The 14270-nt window shown below is 33.5% G+C and overlaps 1 protein-coding gene across 1 annotated transcript in view; it reads left to right on the forward strand.

The window, feature by feature from the left end:
- The window catches only part of KCNH7 (potassium voltage-gated channel subfamily H member 7), a 517474-nt gene extending 514007 nt beyond the window's left edge, over positions 1 to 3467 (forward strand). The window contains exons 15-16 of the mRNA XM_068967898.1: positions 1668 to 1860; positions 3198 to 3467. Coding sequence (XP_068823999.1) covers positions 1668 to 1860; positions 3198 to 3467 — 463 coding nt within the window. The remainder of the gene's footprint in view (positions 1 to 1667; positions 1861 to 3197) is intronic.
- Positions 3468 to 14270: the final 10803 nt, after the last annotated feature.

Raw genomic sequence — 14270 nt, forward strand, 5'->3', positions numbered from 1 at the left:
AAGGTTTTGTAAGGAATCAAAATCATTATCATATTGTGTGATTCTCTGTTGGGTCTTTAATCTCATTTGTTGATGAGGTTTTTATTATTCCACTGTCCACCCCCAAATCCTTCTACATGTAGTGTGTAAGCTACTCCCTAAATATTAAATGCTGTTCATGATAGGATAAATTCATACAGAAATATTTACAATGAATATGGAATTTTCTTTGGGGACTCATATGAGAGAGAAATTAATTCTGAATAAGGTAAGATTTGGGTGTGCAGATAAATTTGTGCTGTACTTTGAAGCATGAAAGAAAGTATTGATGCTTAATAAAATAATGAGTCTTCCCTCTTTAATTAGCACCATAAAAATATTAGATCAAAACAATGGGTAGCAAGTAGATAATAACCTAGTTGATAATTCAAATTTTTGGTGTATGGTTTTGACACCCATAAGGTACAGTCACGGATAATTTATAGCTATTTGTTTAGAAAACACTAAGCTACATGGCTATGCATACCAAATATACCAAATATAGAAAACCTGTACAAACAATGTATAGGTTACCATGATTTTCAGAAGGAACATTTCTATTGTCAATATTAAACACTGGAAGAAGAATGATCTTTTTTCATGCTGTCCAGGTTTATTCTGTTCTCTCTCAAATCAAAGGCTAAGTTCTCTCCATTTTGAACTTCACAAATATAGCATGTATATAACTGGGCAAAATTAGTCTATGCTTTTAACATTTTTGGTAAAATTTACCTTTTTCTTGCATTTTCCATTGAAACAGAATGTAAGCACAAACAAGTAAAGAGTTAAAAGTTATCTCAAGAGGCATATGGTCTAAATTTTCTGTTTTATACCCACAAAATGCTTTTTTAATACTGTTAACACATGCAAAGGAGAGGAATCAGATCCATTGTATTCTGTTGTTTTTTCTCTTGAATTTTAATTTAAAATGAGAATGAAATTAACAGGCCATTTGGCTACTTGTGAACTTTGGGGAAAAAATGATCAGGCTGGTATTTTGCAAGCCAGATGGGCTATAAAAGCAAGTGAACTTTTATATTTGGTCTGTTTCTAAATACCAAAGGCCCTGAACTATAGATGGGAAAGGAATTTAGCATTTGACAGTACTTAACAGTAAGGAAAGAATGTAATGAATAATATACAACACGATGTGAATAGGAGAGAGGTAACAGAAAATATTGATAATATAAATTTGAAACACATAATAAATTATCCAATTGTTGCAATTATGAAAGAAATGTGCTATAATATCTCTTTTTAAAGAGTAAATAAAATGTTCATGAGAAACTGACCAAAACCTGACTTAAAAGCAAAGAGAATGACTGATTAAAAATAGATTCTCAATGTGTTTTCCATTTTGAAATCAATAAAGCTTAACTGTAATGTAATACAATGTACACTGTGAAAATGTAGTCTTTTCATTCTGGTGTTTTTCTGTTAGGATCTTATTAAAGGAACAGGAGCAAGGATCATTATCAGAGCCATTACTGTGCAATAGCAAGCAAGCGTCTCCGTGCTCCCTCTCCTGTCCTTCTTGTTTAAAGCAAGGCCACAATTCTGTTTGGTGGTGGTGCTGCAGTTTTTTTCAAATGTTTTGCAATCCTGAACTATTTTAGGACTGTCTTCCCCCATTTCTGTCTGTCCTGCAGACTTGAATCCCAAATGACTGCAGACATCCAGACCATCCTACAGCTGCTGCAGAAACAAACCACTGTGGTCCCACCAGCCTATAGTATGGTCACTGCCGGAGGAGAGTATCAGAGACCCACCATCCGCCTGATGAGAACCAGTCATCCGGTCGCGTCCATCAAGACAGATCGAAGTTTCAGTCCTTCCTCACAGGTGAGTATATACTAGAGCATCTCCCGAGGGGTGTTTCCAGGTACCATCTGAATCAGAATCGAATAACCTGGGCTGCTGTAGAAAATGCACTCTCTCGTTTCCATCTCTGTCTCTACTCAATTAGAACGTCTGGGAATGAGCCCTGTAAACAAGCTTCCCTCAATCCCACCCCTTCTCGCCAATTCTTTTGCTCATTTAAAGCTTGAGAACAGTGGACCTAGAAGAGTGATCTTAAAACACTAGTTTTTTTTTTTTAATTATTATTTAAGAAAAAGCCTTTTCAAGAGTTAATAATCTACTTGAGTTTATAAATGGTAGATGATTGAAAACTAAAGACTACCCCTGGGTCCAAAAAATGTTTAGATATAGGTTTGTAATTTGCTCTAGAGACACTCTTGAACAGGATCTGGGGAAGGAAGGGGCAAGAAATAGCAGCCGACCAGACAAGACCTGAGACCAGGAGTAATCAGATAATAATCACATCTGTGCCCACCCATCACTAAGGACCTCTAAAAGTTTCTCACCTTGATGATGGTAGGAGAAATGTTAGTGTTCTTTATTTTTCCTCTGAAGTCCTGTGAGGAAGCCCTCTGATTTTGTTAATGTGAAAAGTGTAATTCCTTTGGAATTCCATTTTGGGACTCTTTCTTAATCACTTAAATACTGTGGCCAAACTGGACTTAAGAACAGCAATTTAAATAAAAATTTACAGAACAATCTTGTGAAAACTTTTTTAGAAGTTTGGGGATTGAGTGGAAAATGCTCTGGGGAATGAAACTATTTTAATAGCACAGAGTAATGTGCCTGAAGGAAAATAATGCAATCTCTCTAAAGTATGAAGGTAGACATTGATTTATCTCTAACTGGTTTTGAATGACTGGGAAACATGTGAAATCATGCACCTTGTTTTTTGTTTTCAGTGGACTTACATGACTTTTTCTGCCAAGGGATGGTTGATTGTCCTTCCTTTTTCTTTCTCTGTGTTCCCCAGTTGTACTCACCAAATGACCCACCTTTCTGATCCCAGTTACGTCGGGAATTTTGAGTTAAAACTTATCTGGAAAACTCAGTGTGAAAAATTGTGTTTAAAATAATAATAACAATCTGATATGGCTTCAGAGTAAAATTAAAGATCTTGGAATGGCTGGGTAAGATTATCTAAACCAACGTCTGACCTCCAATGTCTTGACCCACCTTTGAGAGGGAAAGACTGGTTAAGACCACTAATCAAATACAGATTTATGGGAGAAGTAAGCATGTTGAGATTTCATGGTGTCATTTAGAAATATGTCCAAATGAATTGTAAAAATGTGTTTTCATCTCTTTTCTTTCATCAGTGTCCTGAATTTCTAGACCTTGAAAAATCTAAACTTAAATCCAAAGAATCCCTCTCAAGTGGAGTGCATCTGAACACCGCTTCGGAAGACAACTTGACTTCACTTTTAAAACAAGACAGTGATCTCTCTTTAGAGCTTCACCCCCCAAGGCAAAGGAAAACTTGCCTTCATCCAATTAGGCATCCCTCTTTGACAGATTCATCCCTAAGCACTGTAGGAGTCTTGGGTCTTCATAGGCATGTTTCTGATCCTGGTCTTCCGGGGAAATAATCATTTTGTACTGTTTATTCCACATACAATGTAAGTGCTTTTAATGGCTGTTTTCCTTTTTGTATTTAAATCCTCTCTACTTGACTCAGGGGCTCACAAGTTACCATTATATGCAAAAGTACTGTATATTTTCCTAAATTGATGCTTGTAAGGTAAAATTGAGCAGTTAGAATGTAAATATATATATGAACTCTTCTGTTCCAAATGTTAAAACTGCCAGCATCTCAAGGCACCTTACTTTTTATTTTTATTTTTTGAATCATGTGCATGTTAGGAAACTCCAATTTCTCTTGCATGGAGACTCCTATTTATTGCTTTTACTAAACCAGTACTTTGCTACGAAAATGCCTTCCAAGCAGGAAAGCAGAGGATAAAATTGTTTATGGATGCAACTCAGATGATCCTCAACTCATGGAAGTTCAAGGGGGCGAAAGGAAACCTGGTCACTTTTGAGAACAGATATCCTTCTGGATTGAGATGTTTATAGATAATTACATTCATTCTAGCACACTGAAAAAAAAATACAGTTTTAGAGTTATAAATTTCTGACAGTATAGGAAACCATTTCCAAATACATGAATATAGGCCAGCTTTAATGAGGACAAAAAGGCCTTTCTATTTAAAGTTCTTTCTCCAACTGTATTCACAACTGTATTCACAAATTCTCTAAAATATTTTCCATTGGCACATTTCCTTAAGTGCTTAGAAACAAGTTTCTCTAATTTTTATTTTCTTTTTTGTTGGTGGGTGGTGTTGGAAGGGAGTCATCTTAAGAACTGCTGAAGTGCTACAGACACAACTAATATCCACAGCTTTCTTCTGACTCACATTGTAGGGCAATACTGAATTTGATCAGTAAGACTTTTGATCAAATTAACACACATTGTTTTCTTTCCAAAAACTGTGCAATTTTAGTGGATTTATGTGGTGAAAGTTGCTTCCATTAAGGGTATGTTGTTCTGTGACTTTCTAATTCCAGCTATAGAAAAACAGTATGCAATCACCTATCTATAAAGAGAATGGACAAACCAGCAGAAAAAGAAGTTCAATTTTATTTGGTTATTCAAACACATTTACTAATCAAAGAGTAACTGAAAATCTATTACATGTGAATCGGGCTGAATATATATTGATTCAAAATATCAGAATATATGATGGAATATATTTTAATATATTCAACTGTTAGAATATTTTAGGAGAGTGGTGACATACGCCTCTCGTAAAATCAGCATACAGATAAGTTGCAAGTTAATTTAAGATTCTGATTAGCCAAATTCCAGTTAAGATGTTTTATTTTTCAATTGATTTGAATACAACTTTAAATTTATTATGGACTGGTTCATTGTACACTTTCCTTCTGAACAAAATTTCAAAACTTTTGAAAGTTTCTTCGTCTTTTACTAAGTTTTACACTTACATATATTTTTAAAGAAACACTGTACCTGTGTATATTATTAAATGGATTTATTTCTGTCCCTCTATGATAGAAATATAATCTGTTGATTTACTTTTACCTTTGGCTAGTATATTAGTTTCAAATACAAGCAACTTATTTAAATTTACAAAAACTTTGCACTATTAAAACTATAATTCAAGTGACCTTAAATTGCTCCCTATATATTGTTTAATGGTCACATAAATTGATAATCTGTGTGGAAGGCAATCTGTAGGCATAGGCATATTTTATCCCTGCTTAGGTTTTGAAAATAAAAATATAAGCAATCAAATACACATAACAGAGTGTGTACACAGACCAGTCAATTCAATAAAAGTATAATAATTTTAGCCAGATTTCCAAATTGCTGGGTGTTATGCAGATAGAAATTTAGGGGCTAACTGATGATTTCCTTTCCTCACTCAACAAACTTTTATGGGTGTCTAGCAGAGGAGAAAGAGAAATGGCCAACTGATTCAGTGGACAACTTAGGGATTTTGTTTCTGTATGTAGGCAGATTTTTGCAGCTGCAACAAATTTCAGAAGGATTGTCAGTCCAAGCTCCAGGGAAGTTCAGATTGAATTCACTAGAGAATGTTCATTTGTAGAGAATATCTGGAAGGTGAAGAATTCAGATCTGATTGTTTGATTAATTAATGCTTCAGCTTCAACATTTGGTATGACATACATAAAATTCAGCCTCCCACATAAAGCTTCTATACTTCTTTATAAAAACTAAGCATAAAGGAATATGAAGATGGGAAGTGGTGTGTAAGCATCCAGCTTGTTTAAATTCTAGTATAACATGAACATTTTTTCTTTGTAATTCCTCAACATAAAAGAATTTCTTGATATTAAAATCCAAGTCTCAGAGGGTGGGACAGGATTAGGAAGGTCCATTCCTACAGGATATTAGCTTTTTAGCCCAAACAATATAAAGATATGGTGAGTCAAGTATAGACATCAAAAGACTTAACATTGAATTAAACCAAAGCAGTTGTCTTAATTTACAAAATTCATCCTCTTGTCCTAGCCAAATATCTAATCCCTAAAGTCACTGTCACTTTCCCCATTCACAGTCTGATCCCTCCATCGTGGGATCCTGCTGAGAGCCAGGTTAACTACTGTAGCCAATAATGGCAGTATACCAACTGCTCTCCTTCTTGGTGATTAGAAGCATTAACATAACACCTTTTGGCTTTCACCTAAAAATAATATTACCTGGTCTCCAAGTCTAAATAAAATGGCATCTTAATCTAAAATTTCATCTGGGTTAGATGTTATTAATTGCTGAGCATCAATTTTAAAGACTTACCAGTCTACCCTGTAGGGGAGTCCCATACTCTTAATTAGTTGAGAAGAAAACCAGGAATGAAAACTGCAGAAAGCATATTCTTACAGGGTTTTAAAATAACCACTCATTCAACATATATGGAAGGAAGAGTTACATCTGGGACAGCTTAGCTTCTTAAGTCCATTATAATAGGTTGGTCATTAGAGCTAACTCTGATGACCTTACTGACTCTTGCAGTAAGAAGATAAGGAAACTAAGTTAAGGCAGAAAAGCATTTGGTGTCAGGTTTAATGTGTGTAGGGCTTCCCTGATGGCTCAGATGGCAAAGCGTCTGCCTGCAATGCGGGAGATCTGGGTTCAGTCCCTGGGTCGGGAAGATCCCCTGGCGAAGGAAATGGCAAACCACTCTAGTACTCTTGCCTGGAAAATTTCCATGGACTGAGGAGGCTGGTAGGCTACAGCCCACAGGGTCACAAAGAGCCGGACACAACTGAGCGACTTCACTTTCTTTTCTCTCTTTCTTAATGTATATATGACTGCTGCTTTCGGTCCTTCTGGAGGTTGATCATTAACAATGGTTCTTAAATGCCTAAAAGAACAAGGTCCTTATCCAAATGTTATTGTAAAATCCTATCATATGTTATCTAAGGATAAAATTTATCACTTGAAATGCCTATCTAAAATAGGAATTATTAACAATAGTATATTCTTCTGAATGCTTTTTATGGTCAAAAAAGAAATCTGGTAGAACTAATTACTAAAAGTGAATTGGAGTTTTTCAAATGCTTATCCATGGTAAAAAACCCAAAGTAGAGCAGTTGCTTAAGTAGATTTCTAATTGTAAATCAAAATTCTTATAAATTACAAAAATTTTAAATGTTACTAAATTTCAAATTGGTTTTGCTGTACAACCAATGTGTGTATCAAGTGAGTTCAAAGAGGCACCTAGAAGACAAGATGAGGATGTCATTGGGGGTGGCCCTTGAATTAGCAGCACTAGCTCCAGCCACCTGGGAACCTGTTAGGAATGCCTATTCTTGGACCCCACCCATTCTGTTAAATCAGAAACTTTGGTGGGAAGTGAGGCCAGTAGTCCTGTTATAACAAGCCCTCCTCCATATGATCTTCATGCACATGAAAACTTTGAGAATCACTCATGTAGTGCTCTGCAGTTAGACCAACTTGGGTCTCAGCACGAGTTCTTTCATTAATAGCTATGTGACCCTAAGCAAATTAATTAACCCTTCTGAGTCTTTTTCCAGAGATATGGTACCCGCCCTGAAAACACCTGAGGAGGAAATAACATGTAGGTGAGTGCCTGGCACATAGTAGGTGCTCAAAAATGCTAGATTTTTTGGCTCTCATCCAGGAACATAACATTAAAAGCAATCAGGAAAATAAACAATTTTCCACAATTTAGCTTTTGCACAATGTGCAACGTCTCCAACTAAATGGCTGGAACCGACTAAAGCTTTTGTTTCAGAAAAATGCCAAGTGTAGCTATTGTTTTCTTTCTTCTAATTGTAGTTTGCACTGTTAGGTTTATAGCTTTAAAGTGATACTATTTACAGTAATAATTGTGAGAGTATGAATCTCATGGTTACAAACATATCTACTTTGAATGGATGTTAAATGCCAAGTGTGCAAAGATGGTCTGTTGAATTCAGTACAACTAGTATGTATTTCATGAAGACTGGCTCCCTAATGAAGCCTCTTTTGATCCATCATATAATTCCCTAATGGTTATTTAAAAATAATTTTCAAAATACAATTTTGAAAGAATGTGTTTTTCCAGAAAATAGAAGTTCACGGTCTTAACGGTTCTTTTCATACACCGAGGCCCACTCCCTCATGGCACAGATACATTGTACAGAACGAGCCTGCTAGACTCTAGTGTGGAATAGGAGTGATGGCTAGAGGCTCAGTGTGGTGAACCTGAACTCAAATCCTACGTCCTTTACTCACTGTCAAGGCAAACTCCCAGTGAGCTCCAGTATCCAAAACTATAAAAATGAGATAACATCTTAAGTACCTCAAAGGGGTGTTAAGGAGTCTCTGAAATATATTTGTGGAAGTGCTTTGTAAACCACAAGGTACAATAAAACTATAAGACTTAATGCATCATCACAAAGATGGTGGTATTAGGGTACCAGTGCCGCAGCACTCTTTTGTCTTCTAAAAACCTTCTAGTGCCCTTTCCCTTGCCTGACACTACCTGAATTTAACCTCATGACAAAAATCTATAAGGTGATTCTCACGCAACTTGCAAAGATCCATCTGCTCAGAAAAGGAGAAAGCCAGCATTAGGAAGCTTCCTCTGCCATAACACCCCAATGCGTGCATGCATACCCCAATACTTGTCCAATAGTACTTTTGTCCAAGATCCATATAATTATTAATATATCTACATTGCCATTGTTTTCTGGATATGCAATAGCTTCCCCTTGTCCCTCTTACTTACGTGTTCTCCTTTAAAGTTGTTTTCTTGTGGTTCTCATTAACTTATTATGAAATGATTTCAACCTTTTAAAAACTAAAAGGGTATCCTTTTAAAATGCTTCATAAAGTATTAGGTATTGTGATTGATCAGTGCCCAAGCTTATAACAATTCATTACATGCTTTTGTGATACAAATACACTGTAAGAATATGCTATATAGTAAAGAAAATCCACAGGAAGACATGAATATTTTTTTTTAATGTCAAGATCCTTTATTCCTTTTTTAAAAACTGGTCACAACACTAAGCTTCTGGGCCATATGAATTCTTAATAATTGACAGCATGAAAAAGAAATTATTATGACTTATTTATATAAACTACTAAGTGGGGGTTGAGAGAGATAAGTTATTTAAAAGTAACACATTATTACTATAAGTAGAATAACACATCTATAGAAATGCAATGTTTAGAACAATTGACCAATTTCATTGTTCTACTAATCATCACTCAACTTTCAAATGAGAATTCCAGGAATACTACAGAAATGCTCCCAACAAAATATTTTTATTTTGAGAAGTGGCAATAGTAATATGGTTACTCTTGAAAAGCTAATTTTAATATGAAAACTCAGATGCATTCCTGAATTGCAATCATAACATATGTGACTTAATTAATTTATGTTTTAAGAGAAAAAAAATAATTTAGCACAACTGTGGTTTTAAAGCACTATATGTTTAATCTGTATTCTTTGTACTTCCACTGTCTGTTATTTTAATGCTGTTTTTGAGTTGAAAATAATCAAATAATTACAACTGTTAGCATTTAACCTGTATTTTTAAATACTGACAATATATTGAGTATTTGAGAAAATCCCACATAATTCTATCATTTTTGTGTTATTCAGGAGTACAATTCAAAGATCTGTAATCTTATAATTAACTGCTTTACATAGTTTCATCACAATGGCCCTATAATTAAAATAGCATTGAAATATGATACTCTCCTAACAAATACTAAGGAAATAGATAAGAATATTGGGGAATCCCTAGTTTTTAATCTGGGCACCTGCCAAATTTAAAGGCAAATTACCTATTTTTAGCTGAAATTTATGTTCTATAATTTTGGTAGGAATATGTATACAAGAATGTTTGCTGTTTAAATAATACATTTCAAACAGCAATGTGTGTAATTACTGGAAAATGTCAGTCATCTGATACAAAGAAGCTTGCTCACATCGGTTAAGTAGTAAGTACCTTGGAATGCTTTAAACATAATGAAACAATCTACCAAAACACATATATTTCCTAGTCTTTATGCACATAATGTAGCATGAAATCATGATGCTTTTGAAATACTCTGTGCAGAAATATTTATTTTTTAGCAAATATTTTCTTCAGATTGGTATGTGATATTGACAATGTAATCTACTTGCACAACTAGTTTTGCAATAACCATCGACAAATAACTGTAAATAAGAAAACTGTAAATTTCATGTAAAAATGGTTGCGAAATTTTGGTAGCTAAAAGTGTACAAGTTGTATTGAAATATAGTATATATACATAATTTAAGAATGAAGCATATAATTTCTGATCTATTTATACATGAAAATTCAAGAATTTGTAAAAGATATTATTTTGGGGATAAAGAAAGTAAATCTCATTAGCTACTTAGGATACTTTTATTAGGGAAGCCAACTCTTTCCAACATTTTACTAGATACAGAGATAGATACAGGCATGGTGGTGCTGATATATTTCACAAAATCACATAACTGTTAACAGTGCTACAGTTTTACTGAGTTCCACTGGGGCACTAGTAAGCTGGACTGAGTGGTAAAAGCATTAAATTTCAAAATAAACAAATGACAACCCTTCACTTTTTGCCTCTCAAGAAAACAATAGTAATTTACTAAAATACTTACTGTCTATTTAAACTTTCTGATGACTAATCAGGCTTTAACTTACATGAGATAAATTTTTTTATAATGTATGTTTGATACATATTTTTCATCTAGGATGAAAATACTGGGATATGATTGTCATTTGCCTATGTTTCATACATTTTTAATTCTTCCCCTAGAATCATTTATCTATTATTTTTTAAAAAATCAAACTATCTTTAAAGAAAACTTTTAAATAAAACCGATTGATCATAACACGGCATGTTCTTAGCTAAGGGCTGTTTAGTCTGTTTAGGGTTGAAATTACCCACTATTCACTTTTAAGGTTTAAAAAACCAAGAGAACATTGCCCTATTTGATAAATAAAAAACCAAACCAAATACAGAGTAGCAGAAAGCACTGTACTATCTAGAAGTGAAGCTGATTAAAAAATAAGAATCAAAGTATGAAAAAACAAAATATTTTTTAAAAGATTCTCTTGCCTTAAGATAAATGTAGGGGTAATGCATTTAGATAGCTTTGGGAAATTCAATATATATTCTCAAGTTCAGTTAACCCTAGAGTCTTTTTAAAATGGCCTATAATTTTCCAAAGAATATGGATCTTTAATTAGTATGTTTCTGGACTATCCATATTAGCAATGTTCAGGTTATCCTTTGCAATTTCAGTAATCATAACAATATAAAATGTGATTAAATACAGTCAACTAAAATGCAAATAACTGTATCTCTAAAGTACATATTTGTGTCTTCACGCTTTTGGGAAAAGGTTCTGTCTCCCTCTTCATGCAAGAGCACATACATAGATACATACACATACACTGTATCAGAAGAAGGGGTACTGATTCCTGGCATACTTGTCTCTGAATATAGCTATTAAATATGACCTAGACCAATTCTTCTCACTCCCCGTAAGATTTCCAAACTGCCACCATCTCTGACATTGCAGAACAGGCACACCTAAAGACCTAAGTAGCACACAGGCAAGGAGCCTGCTGCTCCCCTCACAGAAGGGCACACCCTAGCAATGTAGAATTGCCGCCAATGTCTACTTACTATGTATTCAGATATAGAAGCACATCGGAAATTTGAATGCTCAAAAAGTAATACACAAAGCTGCTTATTACCAAGCTACATGGGGAAAAGGAATGTTAAGTAATATAAGGTTCTTGTCTTTACTATGCTTTTTAAAATAAGTAGACATGGCAAAAAACAAAAGCGCAAGTTTCCCAGGATTCAAATAATGATCTGATAGTGAGACAGAGAAATTTTTCTTAACTTTCCCAGTTTTCTGCAAAGTAGTTTTGTGCTCAGAACTCCACATTACAGGACTGTTTGAATTCAATAAAGACATATGTAATTTTATGACCTTATTCTAGACTATGAATTATTTGAACAGTATTCATTTAAAAGCCCTGCCTGTATTCATCACTATAACACAAATTCTAAATATTTTTCTTTGTATCATCTAGTATTATGAAATCAAGACAGACTCTTAGATGATACCTTAGCATTATACATTTATTTTAAAATGCTCAATTTGCTATGAAAATGATTTGTGACCACCAAAAATGTGATATTATAATATGTTTCAAAGTAATAAAACACTACTTTAAAATGGTTGCATTTTAAAGTTTAAGAGAAAAGAAGAATATACTAACCTGAAAAATGTATTGAATTTTATTCGCTAGATTTAATTTACCAGATTTTAACAAATTTACTCCTATTAATTTCCCAGAACACTGCTACAAAAAAAACATATCATTTCTGTCTGTCAAACATAAAAGGACAAAGAAAACCACACTTCTGACATAGAGTATTTGTTTGTTCAGTTTTGTAATGCCATAACAGTGACCTTGATTTATATATTTTACTTAAATCAACACAATTTATATTTTCAATTACACTGATTTTATCTACATTAATAAATTTTACTCTCCTCCAGGGTAAATGCCTTCTCTGGAAATAAACATATCTCTTGACATTTTTCTATTACGTTTTGTTTCTGAATGCATGCTTGATAGCTCAAATGAGCACAGTCCTTGAAATTACACTTGAAAGTGGACCAAATTAAGATTCCAATAGTATTGATTACCCCCGATGTAATTTAAAATGTGTAAACTGCCACTCAAAATAGAAGTGCAATACCTGACATTTAATCATTGGCAGTCTTTGAAGCATAGGTGAATTACTGCACTGTTACTTGAACTGAAGTATCTCTTAATATATATGTTACAGATTTTGTATGATGCAAAACTTTACAGCAAGCTATTTGAATGTTTATTAAAAAAATTCTCAAAATGACATGGAAACATGTTTATTGTATAAATAAAAGCACTTAGACATTAAGAGTGTACATGATTTAATAATTTACATCATCATAAGAAAATTGGGGCATGAGTTAATTAGTACAAACTACCACACTACATTCACATTCATTATAAAATGATTTAATTTTTACCTTAGTAATAGATTCTGTTTACATTATTTTAAAAGCATTAAAAATATGAATTGCATTTTAGCAGAAAAATCCTGGTAATGTATTGTCTATGGCTAATGTTTATATAAGATTTTCTAATGTGTACAGATCAGAAAACCAAGCACTGGAAAAATATGTAATTGTCCTGAAGGCCAAAATGACCCTAGTGTTTGAAATAATGTTAATCTGGGAATTTGCAAGGAAAGTGATGATTTTGCAAATCTTATTTCTAGATTTATGTTCTCATTAGTATAAGAAAATTTGAAAAGAGGCTAAATAAAATTCTACGGATTAAATAAAAAGGATTATCTAATGTGAAGTGCAAAACAACTGTCTGACAGGTTGGACTGGCATAGAACATCAGTTTTGCTAACAGGAAGGGTTCTGAGGTTAAAAAAAATTCAGAAAAAACTGAGTCAAATAAAATTGAGATTTTCTGTACCTTACGTTTTATTAAGCTTCCTGAGGAAGATGAGGCCTTCCCGAATACGTTTGGTGCTGGGAACTTCTTCAGATCTCCTATGACCAGAAGTCATAGGAACACCTTTGGTAAAGGATGAGTTAAGATAAGCGTGTAAAAGTTCTAACACAAAGTGTCATTTGACAAAACTTACTTGACTCATGTCATACCATTTTAAAAGTTTTACCTCAACTATGAGCGTCCAAATAAGGAAAATTATAACTGACCTCAGAATAGTACAATAACTCAACCAACTGTCCAAAGTGTATGTTAAGATTCCATGCTGCTGAATCATGGTATCACCCTTATGAAAGATACACAGTGTGTTTATGTGATCTCTTTCCTACAACACTGCTAATTAGAATTCTGTATCTTTTATGGCCCAGTTAATATGTTCTCACATCATCAAATATATGTTCATGAAAAAAATTAACAGCCAGAGGACAAAATTACATGATTTATTCATTCACACATTTTTATAAATCTAACCAAATGAATTTGACAGCTAATTATATAAAATTATCAATATCAACAAGAGTATACATTACTTCCATGGCAACTTCCTTTCCAGGTTCTTTTAAAGTGAAGTTGATCTATAATTCTGTATCTTTATAAAAGGTTTTTTTTTTTTAAGATACTACCATTCATCCTCCATTTTTATGAAACTTCTATGAAAAACTATATTATTAATTTGATCACAAACCATACTAAAATTATGTTAATTTGTATTCACCTTTAAGCTAGAAGATATTCAGTTAAAGTATAATAAAAGTATGTGGTTTACTAACTCTTCATTT

Source organism: Capricornis sumatraensis, chromosome 3 (assembly GCF_032405125.1).
Source record: "Capricornis sumatraensis isolate serow.1 chromosome 3, serow.2, whole genome shotgun sequence".
Classification (NCBI taxonomy): Eukaryota; Metazoa; Chordata; class Mammalia; order Artiodactyla; family Bovidae; genus Capricornis; species Capricornis sumatraensis.